The 20,510-nt window shown below is 39.6% G+C and overlaps 1 protein-coding gene across 4 annotated transcripts in view; it reads right to left on the reverse strand.

Moving 5' to 3' along the window:
* Nucleotides 1-8,982: 8,982 nt before the first annotated feature.
* Nucleotides 8,983-20,510, reverse strand: part of fgf13a (fibroblast growth factor 13a) — a gene marked incomplete at its 5' end in the record, with an annotated part of 78,998 nt that continues 67,470 nt past the window's right edge. For all 4 annotated transcript variants that reach the window (XM_084550102.1, XM_084550101.1, XM_084550103.1 and 1 more), the window contains 2 exons: nt 8,983-9,299; nt 13,611-13,809. In XM_084550102.1, coding sequence (XP_084406228.1) covers nt 9,163-9,299; nt 13,611-13,809 — 336 coding nt within the window. In that variant the 3' untranslated portion in view covers nt 8,983-9,162. The remainder of the gene's footprint in view (nt 9,300-13,610; nt 13,810-20,510) is intronic.

Raw genomic sequence — 20,510 nt, forward strand, 5'->3', positions numbered from 1 at the left:
GTGATATAACTCACATAGTGACATTTTCCAATTTTATTTCAGTGGTGTGTATCCCAACATTTTTATTGAAATTTAACTGGTAGCACAGATAAAGTTAATCTTACACACTTGGCCATAAACATCAGGCTTTGGTTTCTGTTCCTCGGTTTTAAAGAGGAGGAGCTTCTTTGCCAGATAACATTTTCCTCTGACATTTAATAATCCTTCAGGGAGGGAGGAATGTATTTTTAATGAGCTGGAGATGGAAACTGTCTCCAGACTTTAATCTCAATAGACCAGAATCTCAAAAGAGCCCCTATCAAATATTGTAAGGTCTTTTGATTCGTGCAAAATAACTTGCAAGAATTAATCACATACGTATTAATCCCGTTTTTTTTTTTTGTTGTTTTTTTTTTTCATTGATGGCTATCTGATGCCTATTTCTGGCAGAGTTAAACTTAAAGCATTTACCTCTTTTAACACACTTGATGTTATTCTGCCTCTTTCTTTTGAGATTTTGTCAAGTTATAATATTTTATAGGCACTATGTTTAGAATCTTGTATTTATTTATACAAAGTGAATATACACTTACACCAAACATAGCTCATGGAGATTACTGTACTGTGAAAAGGCAACATCCTGATCAAATGTGGGATAAAAGATGCAAGGTTAGACCATCAAGTAGCATCTCATGTGTATACCTCCATCTCCCATCTCAAGTGATAAGAGAGCATGTCCATACAACACGAAAACGACAGCGTTTTTTTTAACCCCAATGTCACAGGGGCGTTAATACAAACTAAAAGCTGTAATATTAACAGCTGCCATACTCTGCAGAGAAAACATTTGTTGTTTCTTCCTAACATTATCCGCAATTCCCATCCAAAGCTGCCCTTCCATGTTATTAACTGGGGATTATTCATTAAAGTAATGGGTTGCTCCCTTTGTCTGGATTACAATGATGTTAATCTGACTTTCCTCTGAGGCTAAAATATGTGACTTTGCTTTGGTTTATTATATCCCTTTCCAGCCTTTGTGATGCTGCATGAACCAATTAGTTTTTGTCCATGTCAGTCTAATTACTCATCATGCATTTATATAATCTTTGGCATAATGGTTGGTCTTTGTGCAAAACGGTTGGTGCTTATATGATGGCAGATAAAACATCCAGAAGGCCCGGAGGTACAGCAGACCTATGACAGATGTGTAAATGAATACGTCATGACTGGATTTACAATAGCTGCTGGAAGTGGACAAAGCGCTTATAATAATGGATTTTCCCTCAGCTTTAGTGTAATTTGTGATACAGTGTGGTCTGAATCTGTTATCTAATACAGATTAAATACAGTATCATGCTGTAACTAAAACCTTCCACAATGATGCTCTTTCCAATATGGAGGAGTAAGTTGCACTAAATACAGTGGAAATGCGTGTTATCACAGTTTTAAGGTAAAGTGGATCAACCCCGGCTAGAGGAAATACCCTGGATGGTTTAGACAGAAACATACAGTACTGTCTAAAGCCTTTAGTTGTCAAAATAATGTGCAGTAAACAGAAAGTCTAAATAAAACTTTTGTGTGTGACTACCCATGGCCTTCAAAATGGCATCAGTTCTCCTAGATACACTTCTACACTGTTACTCAAAGTATTTGGCAGGTAGACTCCAGGCAACTTTGAAAACTTAGTTCATTATGTTTCATTTGCTTTAGTCTATTAATGGAATCCCAGATTGACCCAAGACAGTCAGGCACCTCCCCTATGGTATTGCAAGATGGATAAAAATCTAATCTATTGTTGCAGTAATATGCTTTTCATTTTTTTTTCACTCTACATTTGATTCAAATGAAACCATGACTGTGATGTTATCCAACTGTGGGATGGATTATCATGAATATTTAAAGAGAACTTCATGGTCCACAGAGGATGAATTTTTCAACACTGAAGGATTGCCACCAGATGTTATATATATGGTTCCTTGAGGATGAAGCCTTATTATTTTGGTAGCATGTAACTTTGGTGATCTCCAAACTTTTCATATTTTTGTTGAATGTATGCAAAACTTTACTGTGATAGTTAATTGTAATAAATGGCAAATGAAAAACAAAACAGGCGTTGGTATTCAGCTTAAAGCAGCATTTTGCTTTAGTATAGCCACACAGAGCTGCTAGAAAGGGAAAGTGAAGAACAACCAATGCAAAATGACATGCAACAAAGGTTACCAGCTGTATCTAAACCAGGGACCCTGCTATCACACAGCCGGAGTCCCAGCCCCCCTGGGTCATACGAGGAAGTGCAAGACCATTCAGATATACTGACACAATGAACTTTGTAGGACCTATATATAGGCTTTCTGTATATATCCCCACATGTAGTGTGCCAGTTGACCTTGGTTTTTACTTGCAGAAAAAGCAGAATGTGGTCAGAAAGTTTAAGAAGCATGAAGTGAAAAGGGCTGTTTTAAAAAACGTGACAGAACATCAGTAAGGTAGATACCAACTTTCTACTGATGTCTATGGACCACAAGAGGCAGTGTGAAGAATACCACATCTCTGTTTTCTAAACTAAAATTGGCAACACACGTTACAGCTTTAGGACAGTGTAACAAGGACACAGTATGTCCAAAGTCTGTTTCCTTTGTTTTTTTCTGATAAACAATCCATATTCAATCAAACAAAAAGCAGGAGACTACACTGCAGCTTTACTGTACCTCCAACGGTGGAAGCCGTATTGTTTGTTGCTATTTGTGGTGAATGTTATCACTGTGGATTCTCTGGGCAGTGTGTCTTATCCATCTTCCCGGGCTGTCCCTGGTGCCCTGATGTGCTGGTAGCACTGATAAACGGAGGTGTGAGACACTTTCTGCTCAGGGTAATCTGTGGAGAATGAAGCTGTAGCTTTTTCTGTCCCAACCAGGGGCACACGGGGAAGATGATGAAAGAGAGGTTGTTAAAGGGACAAACGGCAGCCAACTCTATTTGGATCCCTTGCTCTCAGAGGGCACATGAGTGTGGAGGGGTTTAGAGTTATGGTACAGTATATTCAAGGTTAGCAGCAACGCATTTTGTTGAATTTAATTCAGTTTGACCATTTTTTTCTTGTGAGAGCTGAAAGCCTGTGGAATGTTAGTCGATTTGTGTTGCTGCCGCCTGATAGACTTATTTTCTGTATTTGTTTGGTTTATCATTTGACAACTCGGGCTCGTATGCCAGCTCTGTGCACTGTTTTACACAGTGACTGAACTTATTTCTGCTGTTTTCTCCCTTGGAGGTTTTTGGGAAAATTTTGGTTCCCAACACTAACAGCCCGGTTTATTTATGTCATTATGAAGCCTTTTTATTACTTTTTCCGTCTTTCACATTTCTTTGTCCCAACTTCATCTTAATTAATCTTAGCATGTCTCCAGGGTATAGAGCCAGATAGTTCAGCATTATTTATAGTCTGTTAGCTTCAGCTCTAATTTCTGTTTGTTTAAGTATAACCTGCCTTCAGGGATTGAGACCAGTAATTATGAAAAACTCGAAATGTTGAAGGAGAGAATTTCTTCAATCTTCAGTTTACCACTTTTATTTGCAAATAACATGCCAACATATAGAGTAAATGAATCATCCGCAACGAAGAGACGTCGAAGGAGACTGAGGAGAACCAGTGGAGGAGAAGTAAATGAGCTGCAGCTGCCCCTCGTGGGTGGGTTCCGCGCCAGCCGATCAATTAAATTCAGTTGTCTACTTCAGAAGGTTGTAAAAGCATCAATATTTAAGGAAAGCTGCGCTTAACTCCGTTTGTCGTACATTAAATTGTGTGCAAAATGCAAGGAGCAATCATTCTGGCTTGTTTCGTAATTAGAGTAATTTCATGCATTGACTTTTTGATTGGCAGATGGAAAATCGTTTTCTGTATAACACACCTCTTGTGACAAGACAGTAAGAAAAGGAAGGAGTTGATAAGTGAGGAAAGGTTCTAATCCTGATGGTTCATTAAGGAATATTGGCAGTAAATGAATGTGAATTGGGTTTTGTTTTCACTTCAAAGTTTTTGACTGGCAGTGATTGGTAAATATCCTCTACATACTCTGCAAATAACAAGTGGCATCAAAAGACCAAAAGATAAAAGATAATGTTTTTGCACTTGCCATTCAATCATCCATATGAAGCCAGTTATAAGAGACATTTGTGCCGTTTTGGTATGGACAAAGAATGTTGCTCTGATAATTAAAACAAAGCGACAGTGAAATTGTGAAGGAGATGACAAAGACAGACAGAAAGGGAGACTGGGTGTGAGAAAGAGAGAGGAATAGAAGCCAGTCAGCTGGTGCTGGCAGTGATAAAGGGTAATGAGTTATAGCATTCACAGGTACACAGTGCTCACATATATCACAGCTCCATCAGCTCTGTCTGATTCGTGACAGAATATTTCAGCCCGATCTCCCTCAAAATCTCAAATCCTTGCGCACTGGACTGGCAGTGACTTTGTTTGATTTTGCTTGAGCTGCATATGTGTATGGCAGCGTGTATTGTATATATGCATCAGACACACCCAGATTTTGCATTAGCTCAATTTTGGAGTGAGGCTCATTAGACTGACCAAGTGAAGGGCAGCATAGCTGATCGGTCAGTGGGTGAGAAAGAGAGAGAATGAGATACCACAGAGGAAAAGTGGCTTCCCTTCACATCACCATCTCTGAACAAGGCTGGCAGCCTCTGTTAATGAATTGGACTGTCCCATGCTAATGAATGGAGTCTAGAGATGGGCAAAAGGAAATGAAGGGAGCAGGGGGATGTCAAACTAAATGAACGATGAAGTAGCTCATATCAGGGCCCGTATTATGGAGGCCTATTAGTCCTCCTGTCTCTGCTGGCAATGGGCGTAATGAGGATGTCTCCAAAGGCCAGACTGATGCCTACTCTCACACTTGCACTCCAAATATGAATAGGCTCTAATAAGCAGCAAAAGTCTTTTTTGTTCTTGAACCATTGTACAATGGCGCAACTCAAAGCGTAAAAGCAGTGAGAGGGTTTTAAAAAATAGTTTAGAATCACATCCTTTTTTTGCCATTTGTCAAATTCAAATTCAGAAAATATTCATCAGTAGTCTTTACTTATGGAGATCTCCATTGTTGGATTGTTTAAAACAATTAAAAACAGATCAGGCCGCATTGTTGCAGTGACAAATTTCTTCCTTATGAAAAAATACATGGACTATGTTGTATTCAGAAACAGCTCCACAGACATATATCATTAAATTAATTAGGAAATAGGGATGCACCGAAATGAAAATTCTTGGCCGAAACCGAAAATGAAGAGCCCAAGTCCGAAAACCCGAAAGAAATTAATTAGTACCATTGCATTTATGGCTGTGACTGTTTACTAACCTCACTAAAATCAAGGCATTGCAATTGCATACATTAATAGTAATGTTTCAAAGAGTAAATAAATGACAAAATTATGAAAATATTTATGGCAGAGATTATTATTTAGCACATTCCAACAATGCACAATATAAAATTAAATTAAATTCAAAATAAAATGTTTGACTTGACCCCACACATGTGTACATTAAATAATAATGGAGCAGAAGCTTTTGCAGCTGGAAATCAGCATCGATCCACTGTGCGGTTAAACTGAGCATATTTGTTTTTATTGTTAAGAAAAATCGGTGCACTGCACCTTTAGAAAAATAGCGCTGTCCCTTTAAAAAAGACGGTAGTCTTAAATGAAGCTGTGCATGGCTGTGGATGTGTGCCGCTGAACGGGCATGTCGCAATAAAAAATGAAAAAACAAAACAAAAAGATGAACAATTGTCTTGCTGTTTGTTTTGGAAGTGCAGCAGATAAATGATTAGACAATTTTTTTTCCCGATGGCAGGCGATCTACCCGCACTGCCTTCGCGATCTACCGGTCAATCGTGATCGACGTAATGGGCACCGGCGCCATCACTGGGAAACTTCCTTGGGTGTTTGGATTTCAGGTGATAAATTAAACCCGAAATGGAGAAATTCTTTGCAGATGCACGCCTCTTGAAATTTCAGCAACACACGTTTTGCAAATCGCTATCAGTGGGTCTTTATATAATATTTATATAATACTTTATAATAATACTTTATATATTGAAATACGTCCACACGGCAGACATGCCCATGCTGGCTGCGGTTGTTGCATGCGTCATCACAACATCCTCTTTTGGCCGTGTTGTTTCGGGGATAAAAGTCTTTTGGCCGAAAACCGAAAATGCTCTTTTGGGCCATTTTTGGCTGAAAATATTCGGTGCATCCCTATTAGGAAACCTTCAATATTTTTGCATAATTCATTCCATGCTACCCTTTCTCTCTACATTTTTTCTATTTTTACTTGAGTTTTGATTTTTCTTTACCTTGCATTTCAACACCCTTATGATCTGGCATGCTGTGTGGGTGGCAAATTGGAGCAGAGTAATCATGGACATAACCCCTCATTAAAGCTCATTAAAGAAAGTGCTTCTTGCCAGTGTGACAGAGAAAGTGAAAGAGAGGGCTGACCTTATTAACATAGCTCGCTAGGTTAACACGGTGTAACGCCATCATTCACATTATTATTTCCCAGCCTGTCTTAGCAATCGCCGACTCGCCAGGTGATTACTACCTTGTGTAGCGTCGTCGCTGTTCATGAGGACCTTATAGCCTTGAAGTGTTCTAATTTTACCCATCAAACAAGATTGTCGTTTTTTCATGTTCTTGCTTAATTATGTAAAGACTTGACCTTGTAGAGCATGCAGTTTCCCCTCACTATGAGGAGCCTTCGGCTGTTGTGCCTTGGCACAAACATGATTTATTCTCTGGGAACGATTCGAATCATTTTAGCTAAAAACCAATCTCATGTTTAGCCTTTTGGAAAAAGCAATCTTACTTACTTAGTGAGGTTACTCAGCCAAAACAGCGCTTATTCAGACACAGTGAAAAGCCACAGCTCTGGAGCAATTTTCAGGTGTCAAGACTTCTATCACGTCCTACGGATATATTGATTTATTAGATAGAATGAGCCCTACACCAGCTGCAACTCTGTGGCAATTAAAGGCACATTCCACCTCTATATGACACCAACGTGTCACATAGAGACACTCAGTCCGGGCAAGTTGCCATGGTTGAGCTTAGGTTCAGGAGTTTCTCAAGGGTGAAAGTTAGAATGCAGAATAGATGAGTCCCAAATCTACACCACCAGTCACTGCAGACGATGCCAAATAAAGTGTAATTCAAACCAACAATCCAGTGTTCTGTGCAACTGCAATGGCTGGTTGGTGGAATAAATTTGGCAAATGGTCGCACAAAGAATAAAGTCTGACACATTTTAAAAGTATATCTTAATATAAACATTTTATTCAGTGCATTTTTGTGTATACAACAAATAATAAACAACTGGAAGTTATCAGACAGCTGCCATGTCTGCCTGTATATGTTGTTTTTTTTCTTTTATCAGATTTAGCCAGGTAGTTTGGAACACATGATCCAACATGGGTTAATACACATAGCCTACATCATGCAGCTCTAGACCAGAATTTCCCTGCTTTCTTCCATGCAACAGATAGGTTCACCTAATACAAACCACCTCCAGAGGAAACCAAGAAAGGAAAGTCTCCCAGAAGCATGTACCAGAAAGAAGTTATGTAGCTTAAGGGAAGAGTACATAGCCCACAAAAAGGGTCCATTTTGTACATATTTGTGTTTGTACATGCCCTGTGCAAGAAAGGGAAGATGTTCATTTTTCTATGTTGTTTTTTTTTTCTTTCACTTTTACAAATATGACGTGTCCTATAAAATGTTGAGCCACCTAAAAGTCCACAGTATTCTTTTTTTTTAAGTATAGAAAATATTGTCACAACAATAAGTTACTCAAACACATAACAAGCATCCTGGGAAGGGGCTTTCACCATATTCCTATGGTAAGCTTTATCAGTCAATAGAAGTCGACAAAAAAGGGTGGCCGGGGGAGTCGAAGTATGACACAAGCACGGAGGGAGGAAACGGATCACGAGGACAAGAGCTAGACATTGTGACACAGTGGTAACAGAAGGGAATGGGGACACAGAATAGTTGTTTTGTACCTTGGTCATCGAGCATATCAGCAAAAATAGCACAACATTAAGCACGCTACCAACTCCAAAGTTAAGTTAAAATAACTTCCTCTGTCCATTGTTCTTGTTTTCCACGAAATCGTTGCTTTCTTTCATCAAAAATGTACATTGAAAAAAAAAACCCAGCTTTGCCTTTATACTGGCTTGGTTTTCAGCGGCTTAAAGGGACACTCTTTCGTTCTGTCTTTGGTATGCTGGAACCCTTTTCAGTAATGAACAAAGATACAAATACCGAACAATGGCTAGGGAAGAGAACAAGAGGGGACAAAAACAAACATGGTTATCAAATTAAAAAGCTCTCGGCTAATTCAGGAAATTAGCAAAAACCAAGGTGCAGCTGTGGCATCTCAGAAATTGGAAAAAAAAAAAAAAAAAAAAATGCAAGAGAGCCACATTGTCCCTTATATTTCAGGTCAGTTAAACATAGGCTTCATTTTCCCATGCTAGAGAGCTCAGTCTCTGAGCGTGTGCACTAGGACGCAGGAGAGCTACCATCTGGCTGGCCACAGTCCCAGTAGCACTAAGCTGTGCCACACCAGGGAGTGTATAGGCTTTGTATTCACAGAAGCATGGATGAGACAGAGATCAGGGCTTGTACTTTACCACTGCAGCCTTGTAGACCAGCACCATTACTGGCTGTCCTGAACACCTGCATGTCTAACTGTCCCCGTCTGACTGATATACGAGTGCTTGGAGTCTGCATGACTAAGAAAACTTACTGTCCACAGGAAATTAAGTAAGAACAAAATAAGATAAGGATGAGCTAACTGGTATGCGATCATCGCCAAAATGGAGAGGCCAATAAATAAATTTCAAGCCCAAAACAAACGTTAATTTATTATTTTTTTTTAATCCAGAATGATCTATCTGTTAAGTTTCTTACTATCAATGCTGATTTGATGATGATTGACCTAGATGCTATCTAACTGTTTTTTATTGATGGTATCTGGGTGTTGATGTGTTGTTTATTGTCGTAGCTAGTCCTGAACCGCTGATCGGAGAAACAAGTCTGCTTGGATTCACGCTCTGTTAGAGGTAAGGTTCTGTGGTTCGGCCCCAGGCCTGGGTTTGGGCTACAGGGCTACGTCGACTCATTCTGGCTCACGGCTTTGCCTCCGTTGAGGACAGCTGAGGCACTCCTGCTCTTGGTGGGTGTGCCGCTGCCAGAGCGGGAGAACTCTGTCAAGTCGTGGACAGATGGCTCTTTGTACATTGCCACTGTGGAAACACAAGATAAGCACAAATTAGGCAACGTGACATTTTTGTAGATTAAGCAGTAACAGAAAACAAGAACCATGATACATTTATCTACAGTGTACATTTGCTGTAGCAATGAAAGAATTTAAACTCCACTATAGCTGTAATGAAAATGGCTTCCATATTACAGCCAGCAAATCCTCCGTTTATCCACTTTAGAACATCAACAAGATGACGTTTCTTTTCTCTGATGGTCCATGAGATTTAGGCTAGGCCTCAGAGAGGGCCATCGAAGACCTTTCACCTGGGTGGAATATCCCTTTAACGTGTGACTGTCTGCTTTGATACACCATCCTGCTTAAAAATACTGGTCCAAAAAGAAACCAAACCAAGAAACAGACCCAGACACTGATATTTCCACTTCCATGCTTTAACGTACTCTAAGTGCCCCAAAACCTCTGTACCATCATGTCCATGTAAGTTCAATTTGGACTCATCCAAAATTAACACATCTCCCAAAGCTGCTGTCTTTCTGTGTGTGTTCCTTTTCAGTTTTCATCCTGGCTGTCTTAATCTTTTAGCTTCCGCCATGTCACTCTTCGTACCCATGTTTCCTGATTATCTTTTTTCACTTGTCTTTGCGATTTTTGCCACGTCAGAACTCATAAACACAAGCTTTTCTCTTAATCATTTTTTGAAGAAGCACAAGTACCACATTAGACCAGACATTTAAGCATGTATTGTTTGAAAGTTACAACTCCCCAGAGACTCTCTGTAGTTGGAATAACCCGTTCATGATGGGCTTTTGTTGTAACTGGGAACGAACTCGTATCCTGTATTTGCACAAACACTAGTACAAAATAGCTTCAACAGCTCCTGCTGTAAATGTTTCATGCCAAATGAAGAACTGACTCTTCAGACTGAGTAAATGTAAAAGAAACACAAACCACGGAACTAAAGAGTTTTTTAATCTTTTTTCAGTACTCATGAAATAGCTAATTGTTCAACCTGAGTATGGTCAACTTTTTAGATGAAACACAAGTCTAATTTGTCACATTTATGACTGACAAGCTCCACCAAATTTAACTATTACATTTTGTCCAGCTATTTTTTGTCACCATATACAAGAAGGCTAATGTTTTCTCAAGTGACAACCTGATTTATTTATTTGTTTTACCAGTTTACCGATTTTATGTAGCAGTTTTGGGAAACTCGTGAAGATTGCCGATAGTTCAATTGTCCATAGACTTTAGGAGGTCACCGTAAACTGCTGAATCGAGAGATGACTGATAGATCTGCTTGGTGTTGAAGTTAAAAAAAAAAAAAAAAAAGATCCCATATTCGCTGCATAGCATTATAAATTCAAGACTTGCTAGTGCTCTAGCTTTGCTGTGTTTGCAGCATTGGGTCAATCTGCATCTCAGCAGCTTCCTTTTCAGAAGAAATATCAGTAATCTGAGGTTCACAGTCTTTGGTTTCAGGATGTTGTCAACATCCTTCTGCACAGAATGCTATTTGATGTTCATTCCTGAGGGAGTCTGTGGCTGATACAGCAAACCCAGTCTTTCAGACACTTCACTTAGCCCAGCATTTTTTTGTTAGAGCAGCAATCCAGTAGACAATCCTAGTGTACACACATCAATCATCTGCAGGAATTGGCTGGGAACCACTGATGATTGTTACCGTTCTTGTTAATGACAGTATTGTATGATTAGTGGTAGGTAACTGACCTCGGTATTATAGTATCACATCAACACCCCTGCAGCTTTTCATTTTTCAACATTAATCCCCAACAACAACCGTTTTGTAATTTTATTACATCTTCCACATAAATCTCCCTGAGTTTCGGTGACAGACGCCATCTGACAGACTGCACACTCACAGATAAAAGCAGCTCTTTGTCTCTTGCATCAGGACCTTCTGAAAGAATTTTAAGAGGATTTTCCTGTTCGGGTTTGAATGACATGAGCTGAACTTGCTCTTTCCAGAGGAAGACAGAATAAGAGGCTGTGGGATGAGCTTCACAGACTGGAACCATACGAGTAGGGAGTAATGCCTGGAGGAGATGCCATCACCGGTGCAGAGACAGCTTCTTAATTGGTGCCCTGTAACATCACTGAATCTTTATGAGCAGCTGGAACAATTTCTCCTATATTTCTCTTTCTCTCTCTTTCTTGTGCAAAGCTCTCTTCTAACCACCACCTATATATGACATTTAAATTATTTAAAAGATTTAAAAAAAAAAAAATACTGCGGCTTTCGTGGTCATTTAATGCTTGTCCAGTCCAAAAGACGATGTATTTAGAATATTTGTCACATTTGCTGTTGGACTTCAAAACACTATATTTGGTTTTTAGTTTTCAGAAAAAAATGGTCTAAAGGGAGATTTAAAGACAATTACTGTCTCACCCAGCCTATATATGTCCTTGTTATTCACTTCTTCTCTTTCTCTGTATTTTTCTCCCAGCATATAGGTAGGCAATCATTCTGTGGGTATTGCTCTTAAATGTGTTTCAGATCCCCTGGATGGCCTTAAATGAAAGTGAAAAGCTATTAAAGTGATCTCAGAGGCCAGATATGGATTCTTAATAAGATGCTGGCCAGAGGATCTCCACCAAAGGCGCAAAAAAAGGGGCAGCATCACTTTGGCAAATAGAAGAAATGAAATATTTCACTCAAAGCTGTAATATTCAGCATTACAATTATTGCAGGATTACTGAATGAAACCCCCATTTGCTGTATTACTAAGATATTTATCCACAAATGGATAGCATCTGCATCATTTAGTGAATTTGATGTGAAGATGATTGGTGTGTTCAGGAATATTCAGTCTTAATTAAAACTGTATGGCTTGATTTGATCAGTTTATACTGATGTCCTTTATGAAGGAGCATTTACACTTTTTTTTAGCATAATAACAATTGTTTCATTCAAGTCAAGTTCCTTTGATGAGATTTTTCTATAAACTGATTTGAGTATGTAACAAGCTCGAACCTCTGTGACCCAACTTTACAGCAGACATAAACATGCTTACAGCCCAGTGCCAAAACATTTAAATAATCTATACTGAATTTCCCTATTCCCGACAACTGTATGGAGGGATCACTTGAAGATCCTGCTGATTTGAGTGCCATGGCATCAGCCCCCCTCCTCACCCACTTACAAGTCTGTCCGCTTCTGGTATAAACTGTCTGATCACTTTATGATGGTCTACAGAGGGAGGTTAAAAAATGTCAGGATATATTTCACTCCTATTGTGTTTATGTTTGTCAGTACAAGAAATCAATTTAATTAATGGATGTTTTACTGGGCTTACTGGGCTTAAGTAATGGCCATGTTGAAAAAAGGGACTGCATAAAGAGCCAGATGACAGATACAACTATCCAAAGAAACTGCCCTGCCTATTTTGGGTATTTTGCACTGCAAGCCTTTGATTTCCTACTTAGACAAAAAAAAAAAAAAAGAGAGTGCTCTTCTTTTGTCCCGTTGAAGAGTAAACAGACTCTCCCATTCCGTCTCCTCTCCGTTGACAGGTAAATCTGTGTCTTGTTCAAGATGAAAGGACTGTGGTCTTTTCAACAGAGAACAGGACAATTTCTTCCTCTCTCTCCTCCCTCTTTCCCTCTGATTTTCGCAACCACACTACCGCACATGCAGCGTGAATGGGTGGAATTCTCTGTGAATTCACTGCAATGAAACTAAAGTCTCCGGTGTTACTATTCAAATAACGTAAACGTTCCTGCAGCCTCTGGTTACAGGCAATGGCTCAAAACAAATTTTGCACTGTGTCTGCAATGGATTGTGACCAGCTATAGAAGAATGCTGCTGAATAGGTCCTTCACAGCATCTCTGAGGGGAATGCAAAATAGCAGAGAGTCAAGTAGAAAGAAGCTTATGCAGACTGTGTAGGTAAAAAGGAAGAAATTTGGGACATTTGATCAAAGAAACTCTTCTTTTTCCTCTTAGTATGAAAAAAATGTCTCTTAACAGATTATGTAGTTTTAACAACTGTTCCTGATCTTAAGCATTGCAATGCCAGTATGCTTTGTTAGAACTGCTTAACGAATCATCATAACGTAGGAGGCCCCACCACACATACGCACACTGTCAAAACCAGAGTCGGCCCATGAACTTCTTGTCATACCTCTACTTTTTCATTTTGTATTAACTATTAAGTTACTTTTCATGAGTGCAACACCAAACAACAATGTGCAAACCTTCTCTCTATATATGCATTGGTTGATAACACATTGCATAAACCAGTTACTATAACCATAACCCAAATGTCAGTAATGAATTGTAAACTGTAGAAAAGGATCTGGGCAGGCGTACCTTTTAGAGGTTTGGGAAGGAAGTGGGCTGCTGGCTTGTTCTTCTTGACATGATTACCCTTCATGATTTCTCCTTCCTTGTTCAGACCGAGGTACCAGCCCCTGCCCGACTGCTGCTGCCGGTATATCATGGAGGAGTATGTCACATAATAGTTCTCGAACACCGACTCCTTGAATTTGCACTCTGCTGTAAAGTGTTCCTGGGGGAAAGGAGAAGAAGATACAGTGTATAAGCAGTTGCTGGACAGTAGTTCACGCGATCTCAAGAGTCTTTGACATCCTGTTATGAACAGAGGCAGCTGAAATGCAATAGCTCATTACTTTTGAGTGCAACTTAATAATGGTATCTTGCACCGAACAGCCGAGGCACACTCAGCCACGAGAAGAGTGAAGGAATTATTTTGAGGCTCAAACCCCTGTTTTAAAATGTCTATCTCTTGATAATCTAAATCTATTCATTCCATTTACTGTAGTTAATAATGTAGCACTTTATAGCATAGATAACAGTGATATGACAGATACAGAGACGCATTAATAAAACATGCAGGAAAGATGAGGAGCATATTCTGATTTGGTCCTAGGTGTTAATTATGTATGGGAAGTTAATTATCTTTTTGTTAGGAAGGATTATGTATTACAGTCATAATGACTTTTTATGCTTCTTTGTGTTTTATTAATTTGAACGCCAACATGCTATTATTGGGTGGCTTTAATAGGAGGTAATCTGTCTACACTTGGTTAGCAAGGTTTTTTGTTTTTTTTGTTTCTTGTTTTTCGGTTATCCGGGTACTTTTTTTTTTTCCTCTTGTGCACTGTTTGTGGGAAGTCACCTTAGAGACATACAAAATTCATTCTCCAGACTCCATGCTGTGCAAGAGTTCACTTGCCCTTTCTGTTACGTTTCAAATCCAGCGCTTCCAGGGGATTTCAGATTTAATGCTTACAACAGTGTGGCTGAGGTTTATTTCCCCTGAGGCAAGATTTTGTGTGTGTGTGTGCATGGGTATGTATGTGTTTGTGCCTAGGTGTAGGAGTGTGTGTCCAATTTGTAGAGCTGCTTGGGGAGTGAGCCTGCAAAACAGAGTCTAATCAGTTAGAAGACAGTTCCCCGTGAGGCAGATTAAGGGACCGTACATAAGACAGTGCATGCAGCTAAAGACAAGAGAAGCTAGTCAGCAGTGAATTGTTCTTGTTCTTGCTCTGAGACACCTTCTTCTTAAGACACCTTGCATATACATATACTGTATGTATTTTTATCTGAAAACCCCACTGTGAATATTTTGAGTAGCATGGTTACTTCTTTCAGACCAAATCAGGCCTAGTTGGGCCCTAAAAAAACATTCAGTGTGATGATGTGTCCCTAGGGCCAAAGACCAGCTGTGAGATCATGACAAACAACATGTCACTACCAGACATGGAGTCATCTATAACCAGCTCTCTGTTTGTAAGTGCTCAGCACCATCACTCTTCATGTGCAGCAGTAACCGGACTTTAAAGGACCAAACAGGGTTCACATCTGATGATGCTGGGCTTTGCTCTCCCATTTGAAGCCTTTCTGTACGATGCAGCTAAAACACACAAAAACTGTGCAATATGAAAGCAGTGAACTGTAATGGATTGGAAAATGTTCACTTGTTGAACTTGTTAAAAGAGCTTCACCACATTGCATTGAGTCTTTTGTTACAACAAGCCTCCGAGCCCACTCGAGACAAAAAAACTGCGCCATAGTAACTGGCAGCCACACTCTTTTATCACCCCCTCTTGCTAATCTAGCCTTCACTGACCACACAAAGGCAAAAATCTCTGACAAAAGCAGTAATGACATGAAACTTTTGACATACCACTTTAATAGGGGTGCATCTTGTTGGCTCAGCTTTAGTTCTGTTCTGAACTTCAACATCACAGGGCCAAAATCCAATTCGAATAAATGCTAAAACCATCAGGATGGCCGAGGAACCAGCTGGGGGCTTACAGTGTTATGATTCAGTGAGAAACTGGTATCCCAAATAGTTTAACATTCAAACCAATGTCAAGCAAAAGAAAAAGTGAGATTGACAACATCTGCTCTTTTTTTTTTTTTTAGCATAAGCCATTTCTGTCCCCCAGATGTCCTGACTACACAGCAGAACTGCAGAGACAGTAACATGGTCTAGTCTTTGAATGGCTTCCTGCTCGTGTCCAAAGCCAAGCTGGAACCTTGGTGTGGTGTGTTTATGTACTGCATTTATTTGTTCAAGCACTTACAGTATAAGTGATGGAGGACTAGTTGAGCTGATTTGCTGTGAAATGTAGATAGTTTGTTCTTCAAGATGTCTCATTCATCTCATTCTTCCATTTATGGAAGCCACCAAAACATTAGGCGGCAACTGACCATGTGTGTTTCGCTCTATGCTTCACATAATGGTGACTGGAACTGAGCTCTTATGTTGGAGTTGGTGATAATTAATGTGGATCAACAGTAACTTTCACTGAAACTGAAACTGCAGCACAGAGCATAGAGAAGGCATCTGAGTAGACGGTGCGTATGAGCCTGAACAAAGTGTTGGCCTGGCCACTGAGTCACCTGAACAAGGTAATGCATTTCGGACCAATCACGGCTGTTGTGGTCTCTGTCGCCGCAGAGCGTAGTTACATTTTTGGGGAGATGCACGTCAGGTTACGGCGCAGGGCATAGGCTGTATCTACACCGTCAATGTGATGCGAGACTATAAATTACATTTTGTCAGTCAACTGTGATTCAAGACTTGCAGTTTTTCATTTTTTATTGCTACACAGGTCAATGCTTTTGTCTAAATCATTATCTATCTATTTTGTCTAAATCGTCTTTGTTTTCCAGACTCTAATTGTAGAAATCATATTTTAATATTTTGTTGCTTTCACCTTTCTTGAGGTATTCAGTGTTGTCCTGCTATCTTGGTGTATAACTCTCTTGTTCAGCCTGATAAGCAACACCAGCAGACTTAGAAAGACTGGGAAGCCTCCAGCTTGGTTGTGCACGAACTGCAATTGTAAGCAAAACAACAGCTACTTTTGAGCCAGGAGTTCTGTTCTACCTCTAATAATGAGCTTATGTGGATTTGGCTGGTTACTCTTGTCTGGGAGAATAATGAGAGTCCCTAAACAGACGCATACAGAAAGGTACAGGCAAAGTTAGAGCCAAGATGGAGGACAGGCTTCTGGCCGTTGCTCATGTATTGGAGTGGGTCTCTGGACAACAGGCTCTCTCAGATTGATGCAAGGAGGGGCCAATGGCAGGGGATCCCCATTTCTATTCTAACAGGACTGTGATAGACAGAAACATTCAGATTCTTTTGAATGGGCTCCAGTAGCATCTTCTTCAGTCAACGGCCTATCTATTGTTCACTGAAACCAATCTCCTAGTAAAAAATCTACTTTAATCACGACTCTGGTGCCAGATGGAGCGAGGGGAAATCACTTTAAAAATACAAAGCAGGATATTCAATGCATTGGAAAAATGCCTGTCTTGTCATTTCCCTTCCCTCAAATCTTTATGGTGGTTTGGCTAAATGGACTTTTAATGATCCCATTACACTACAGACGCTTTTCCTTGAAATATCCAACCACGACAAGTCCTTATCCAAATGATGCACAGCTGGCAACCTCACTTAATGAAAACACGCAAGCAGTTTTGTAAAATATTATTAGAGAATTGTTAGTGTGTATCATGCTTTTGGGCGCCATTCATATAGAACTAGCCTAAGTCAGTGTGAGATAAAGGCTCTGATGTGTTTGATATTATAATTTAAATGAACTTCAGAATTTTTCCAGTTGTGTGAGTCTGTTACCCATTCTTTTCTTACTTTCTCCAAATTCTATATAAATGGTATAAGAAAAATGTATCCTTATTCATACCTCTTTGTATTTTCATTAAACCTTATAGACTTCTCTGTCTTAACACGCTGCCAGCCTGTTGGAAAGGAGCAGGAGGACAGAGAACTGAAGGCTTGAGGTTTATCTATTCATGTTTTACCTTATTTTAGTTTTGCTTATTCATTTATTTTTTACCTATTATAGTGCCAACAGTGACATCTGTTTGTAACCCATCTTGCCTTTTATTTACCATTCAATTTTTGGCTCCAGTAGCATCCACAGGATGCCTATAACAAGTATGTCTAAAATTCAGGATTTATGAATTACAACTTTCATAGGTGTTACAAGCCCAAGAAATTTTCACATCTATTCTTCATGTCTTTCTGTAGTCACAGTAATGTGCCTCGCCTCTCAATATCAGTCGTTGCATGCAGAAATTCCTTATATACAAATTCATTCACACTTGTGTGTTCTCTCATGGGCAAAGAACAGTCTCATGTTTTACAGCAAGGGGGAATCCCTGCTGGAGTTACGGCAGTGTGTCCTCGACTCTTCACGATCTAATAACTGCCTACAGGAAGGAGACATCTGAAGGCTGATGAAATGTTGAGCATACTGCAAGGAAAGGATGTTTCCTTGACCCTGAAGGAAAAACACATGGACACACAAACACGCACTGCTCATCTGGGAACCCATTTGTACTCACAGTTAAACAGTTCTGTAGTTGTAAGGGGTGACTATAAAATGATTATTCCATTAGTAAGGCAGTCATATCAAGGGAACACTATCAGTTATGATGCACTCTCAAACTATATTCCGTTGGCTTCAGAGGAGTAATTACAGCCTGGTTATGTTTTCCCTATCCAGTCATCAGGAGGAGAAACACTAGCATAATGGATCTGTCATTCACTGTAAAGCTGTTGGCCAGATTTTTCACACGATAAGCTAAATCAATGCTGCTCGTGTCCCCATGCGTAGACAAATGCCGTATCAAATCTAAAATGACTCTGATAAACCAATACTAGGACCGGGCCGTGAAGACAAATCTTCATTAATCCAGCTTTTTTTTGGTCTTTTTTTGCAGATTGGGCTGAAAAGCAAACTTTTCTTCAACTAAAGATGAAGTGCACTCATAGTGTTCCATTGTTTTGGAATAAATTGGAAAGTTTTAATCTAGTGGAAAATACCCCTGCAAAGACCAAACACAAATAGGCACACCTACACAGCGCACACATTCAATCTAGAAAGGCACACACACAACACAAAGTAGTTAATGACACAGCTCAGTGGAGTGAGACCTTACAGCAGTGGTTATTTACCAAAGGCATTGTGCTTGCTAAATAGATGAAAAAAGGAAAGGGTGTGAGCCAACTACATATGTAACAGGAGAGCACTAAAACACAAATATGTAATGCACGGGCACAACAATATACAGGCTTTTTTGATACCTATCCATCTGTAAGTTTATTTTATCCTACAAACAGAATAAATTATGTCCTTTTATGCAGCCTCTGCATCCTGTGCATTATTCTGATTACCTTTCTTTTAACTCTAAACATGTAGTTGAGACGGGATGTCTGTCCAGAACAGCTTTGTAAAAGGCTGAGAATGTGCTGAGTTTAACGTCTACTGCAGGAACTCCTTCCCACAGTGCACAACCATTGCATGTAGATGTTTAAATCGCTTTAGTCGTCAGAGATGGTAAATCTCGATTGTAGCCTAATAAATATCTCCGCCCAAAGAGCCGTGAACTCTCCATTTTACACATACACACACACACACAGAGAGCAGTCTAGACGAGACTCGACTGGAGCCTCGGTGACTCACACTAATTCAAATATGACCCACCAGGAAATTAATAACACCACTTCAAAGGCACCTCGTGAGATATGTGCACACCACTTAGCGCAGGATCTGGAAACATACTCGCAGATTTGAAAACATTCCTTCAATAAGGCTCAAATGATTTTTTTTCCCATGTACACTAGTATACACAGCACTTCTGTAAAAGTGGAGAGGCAAACGGTAAAGTAAAAGATAGTAAAGTAAAATACATATTAATTGCTACTTTCTCTCCCACACGTTGACGCTGATGGATGAATATATTTTCACCGGTGCATTCTGCCTCCCCCACACATGTGCACTCCTTTTTTTTTCTCACTACTCATTTCTCACACTATCTTTTCCTTGGTGTACGTTTTCTGCTCTTAAACGTGCTGAACACAGTGTTATGTAAAAACAGTTGCACATACTGTAAGTGCCCCGCATATTTGAGGCAACTCAGACTAATGCTACCTAAGGACATGTGGAACATTTGGTTGAACCTAAACAATCATACATGTATATTTTTGTACAGATAATAAGATTATACCTGTATATCATATGAATCCTATTTCTTACATTACTAATATTCACTCACCATTCATTTACATTTCCAGGCATGCATGCTGTTATGCTGATGTAGAATAGTGGGATACACCTAGAGCTCAGGAGCAGCACTTCATATGATACCCAGATGATGTAACTATGTCTGTCTCCTCACTGTTGATAGGGATTCTCCCCCCTACTCTGACCAGATATTGCCTACTTTAATGTGTGGCTTGAAGGCAGCACTTTACCATTATAACAATCCAAGTAAGACAGGAGCTAATAGGCTGCAAGCTTCACATTCGGTTCAATTCCCCTTGTAATTTAGCTGAAATAGAAAGCTGTACAACCCATCCCCCATGAACTGCATTCTACCAATTTAAAGTACTGACAATATGCACTGCATCCACATGAGAGCCAGTATTTAAAACAACATAGATGGTATGTTTTTCTTTTGACATTTTGCCATTCTTTTGGCACACAATACCTTTGTATTATATCTTAAAAGAGTTTTGTGGTTTTAGAATTTAATGATTAATATTTTGGTTCTTTTGGAATCCTGGTCCCGCTTCTTGTAAGCAGGACCCACCTTTATGCTGAGTAAAGTAATGCACATGATAATTTGATTACCTGTTCAAGGGAAAGCATAGCATACTAAATGGGATCCCGGACATAACGACCAACAGACAGCGCTGCACATCAA

The sequence above is a fragment of the Chelon labrosus genome (assembly GCF_963514085.1).
Source record: "Chelon labrosus genome assembly, chromosome: 8".
Classification (NCBI taxonomy): Eukaryota; Metazoa; Chordata; class Actinopteri; order Mugiliformes; family Mugilidae; genus Chelon; species Chelon labrosus.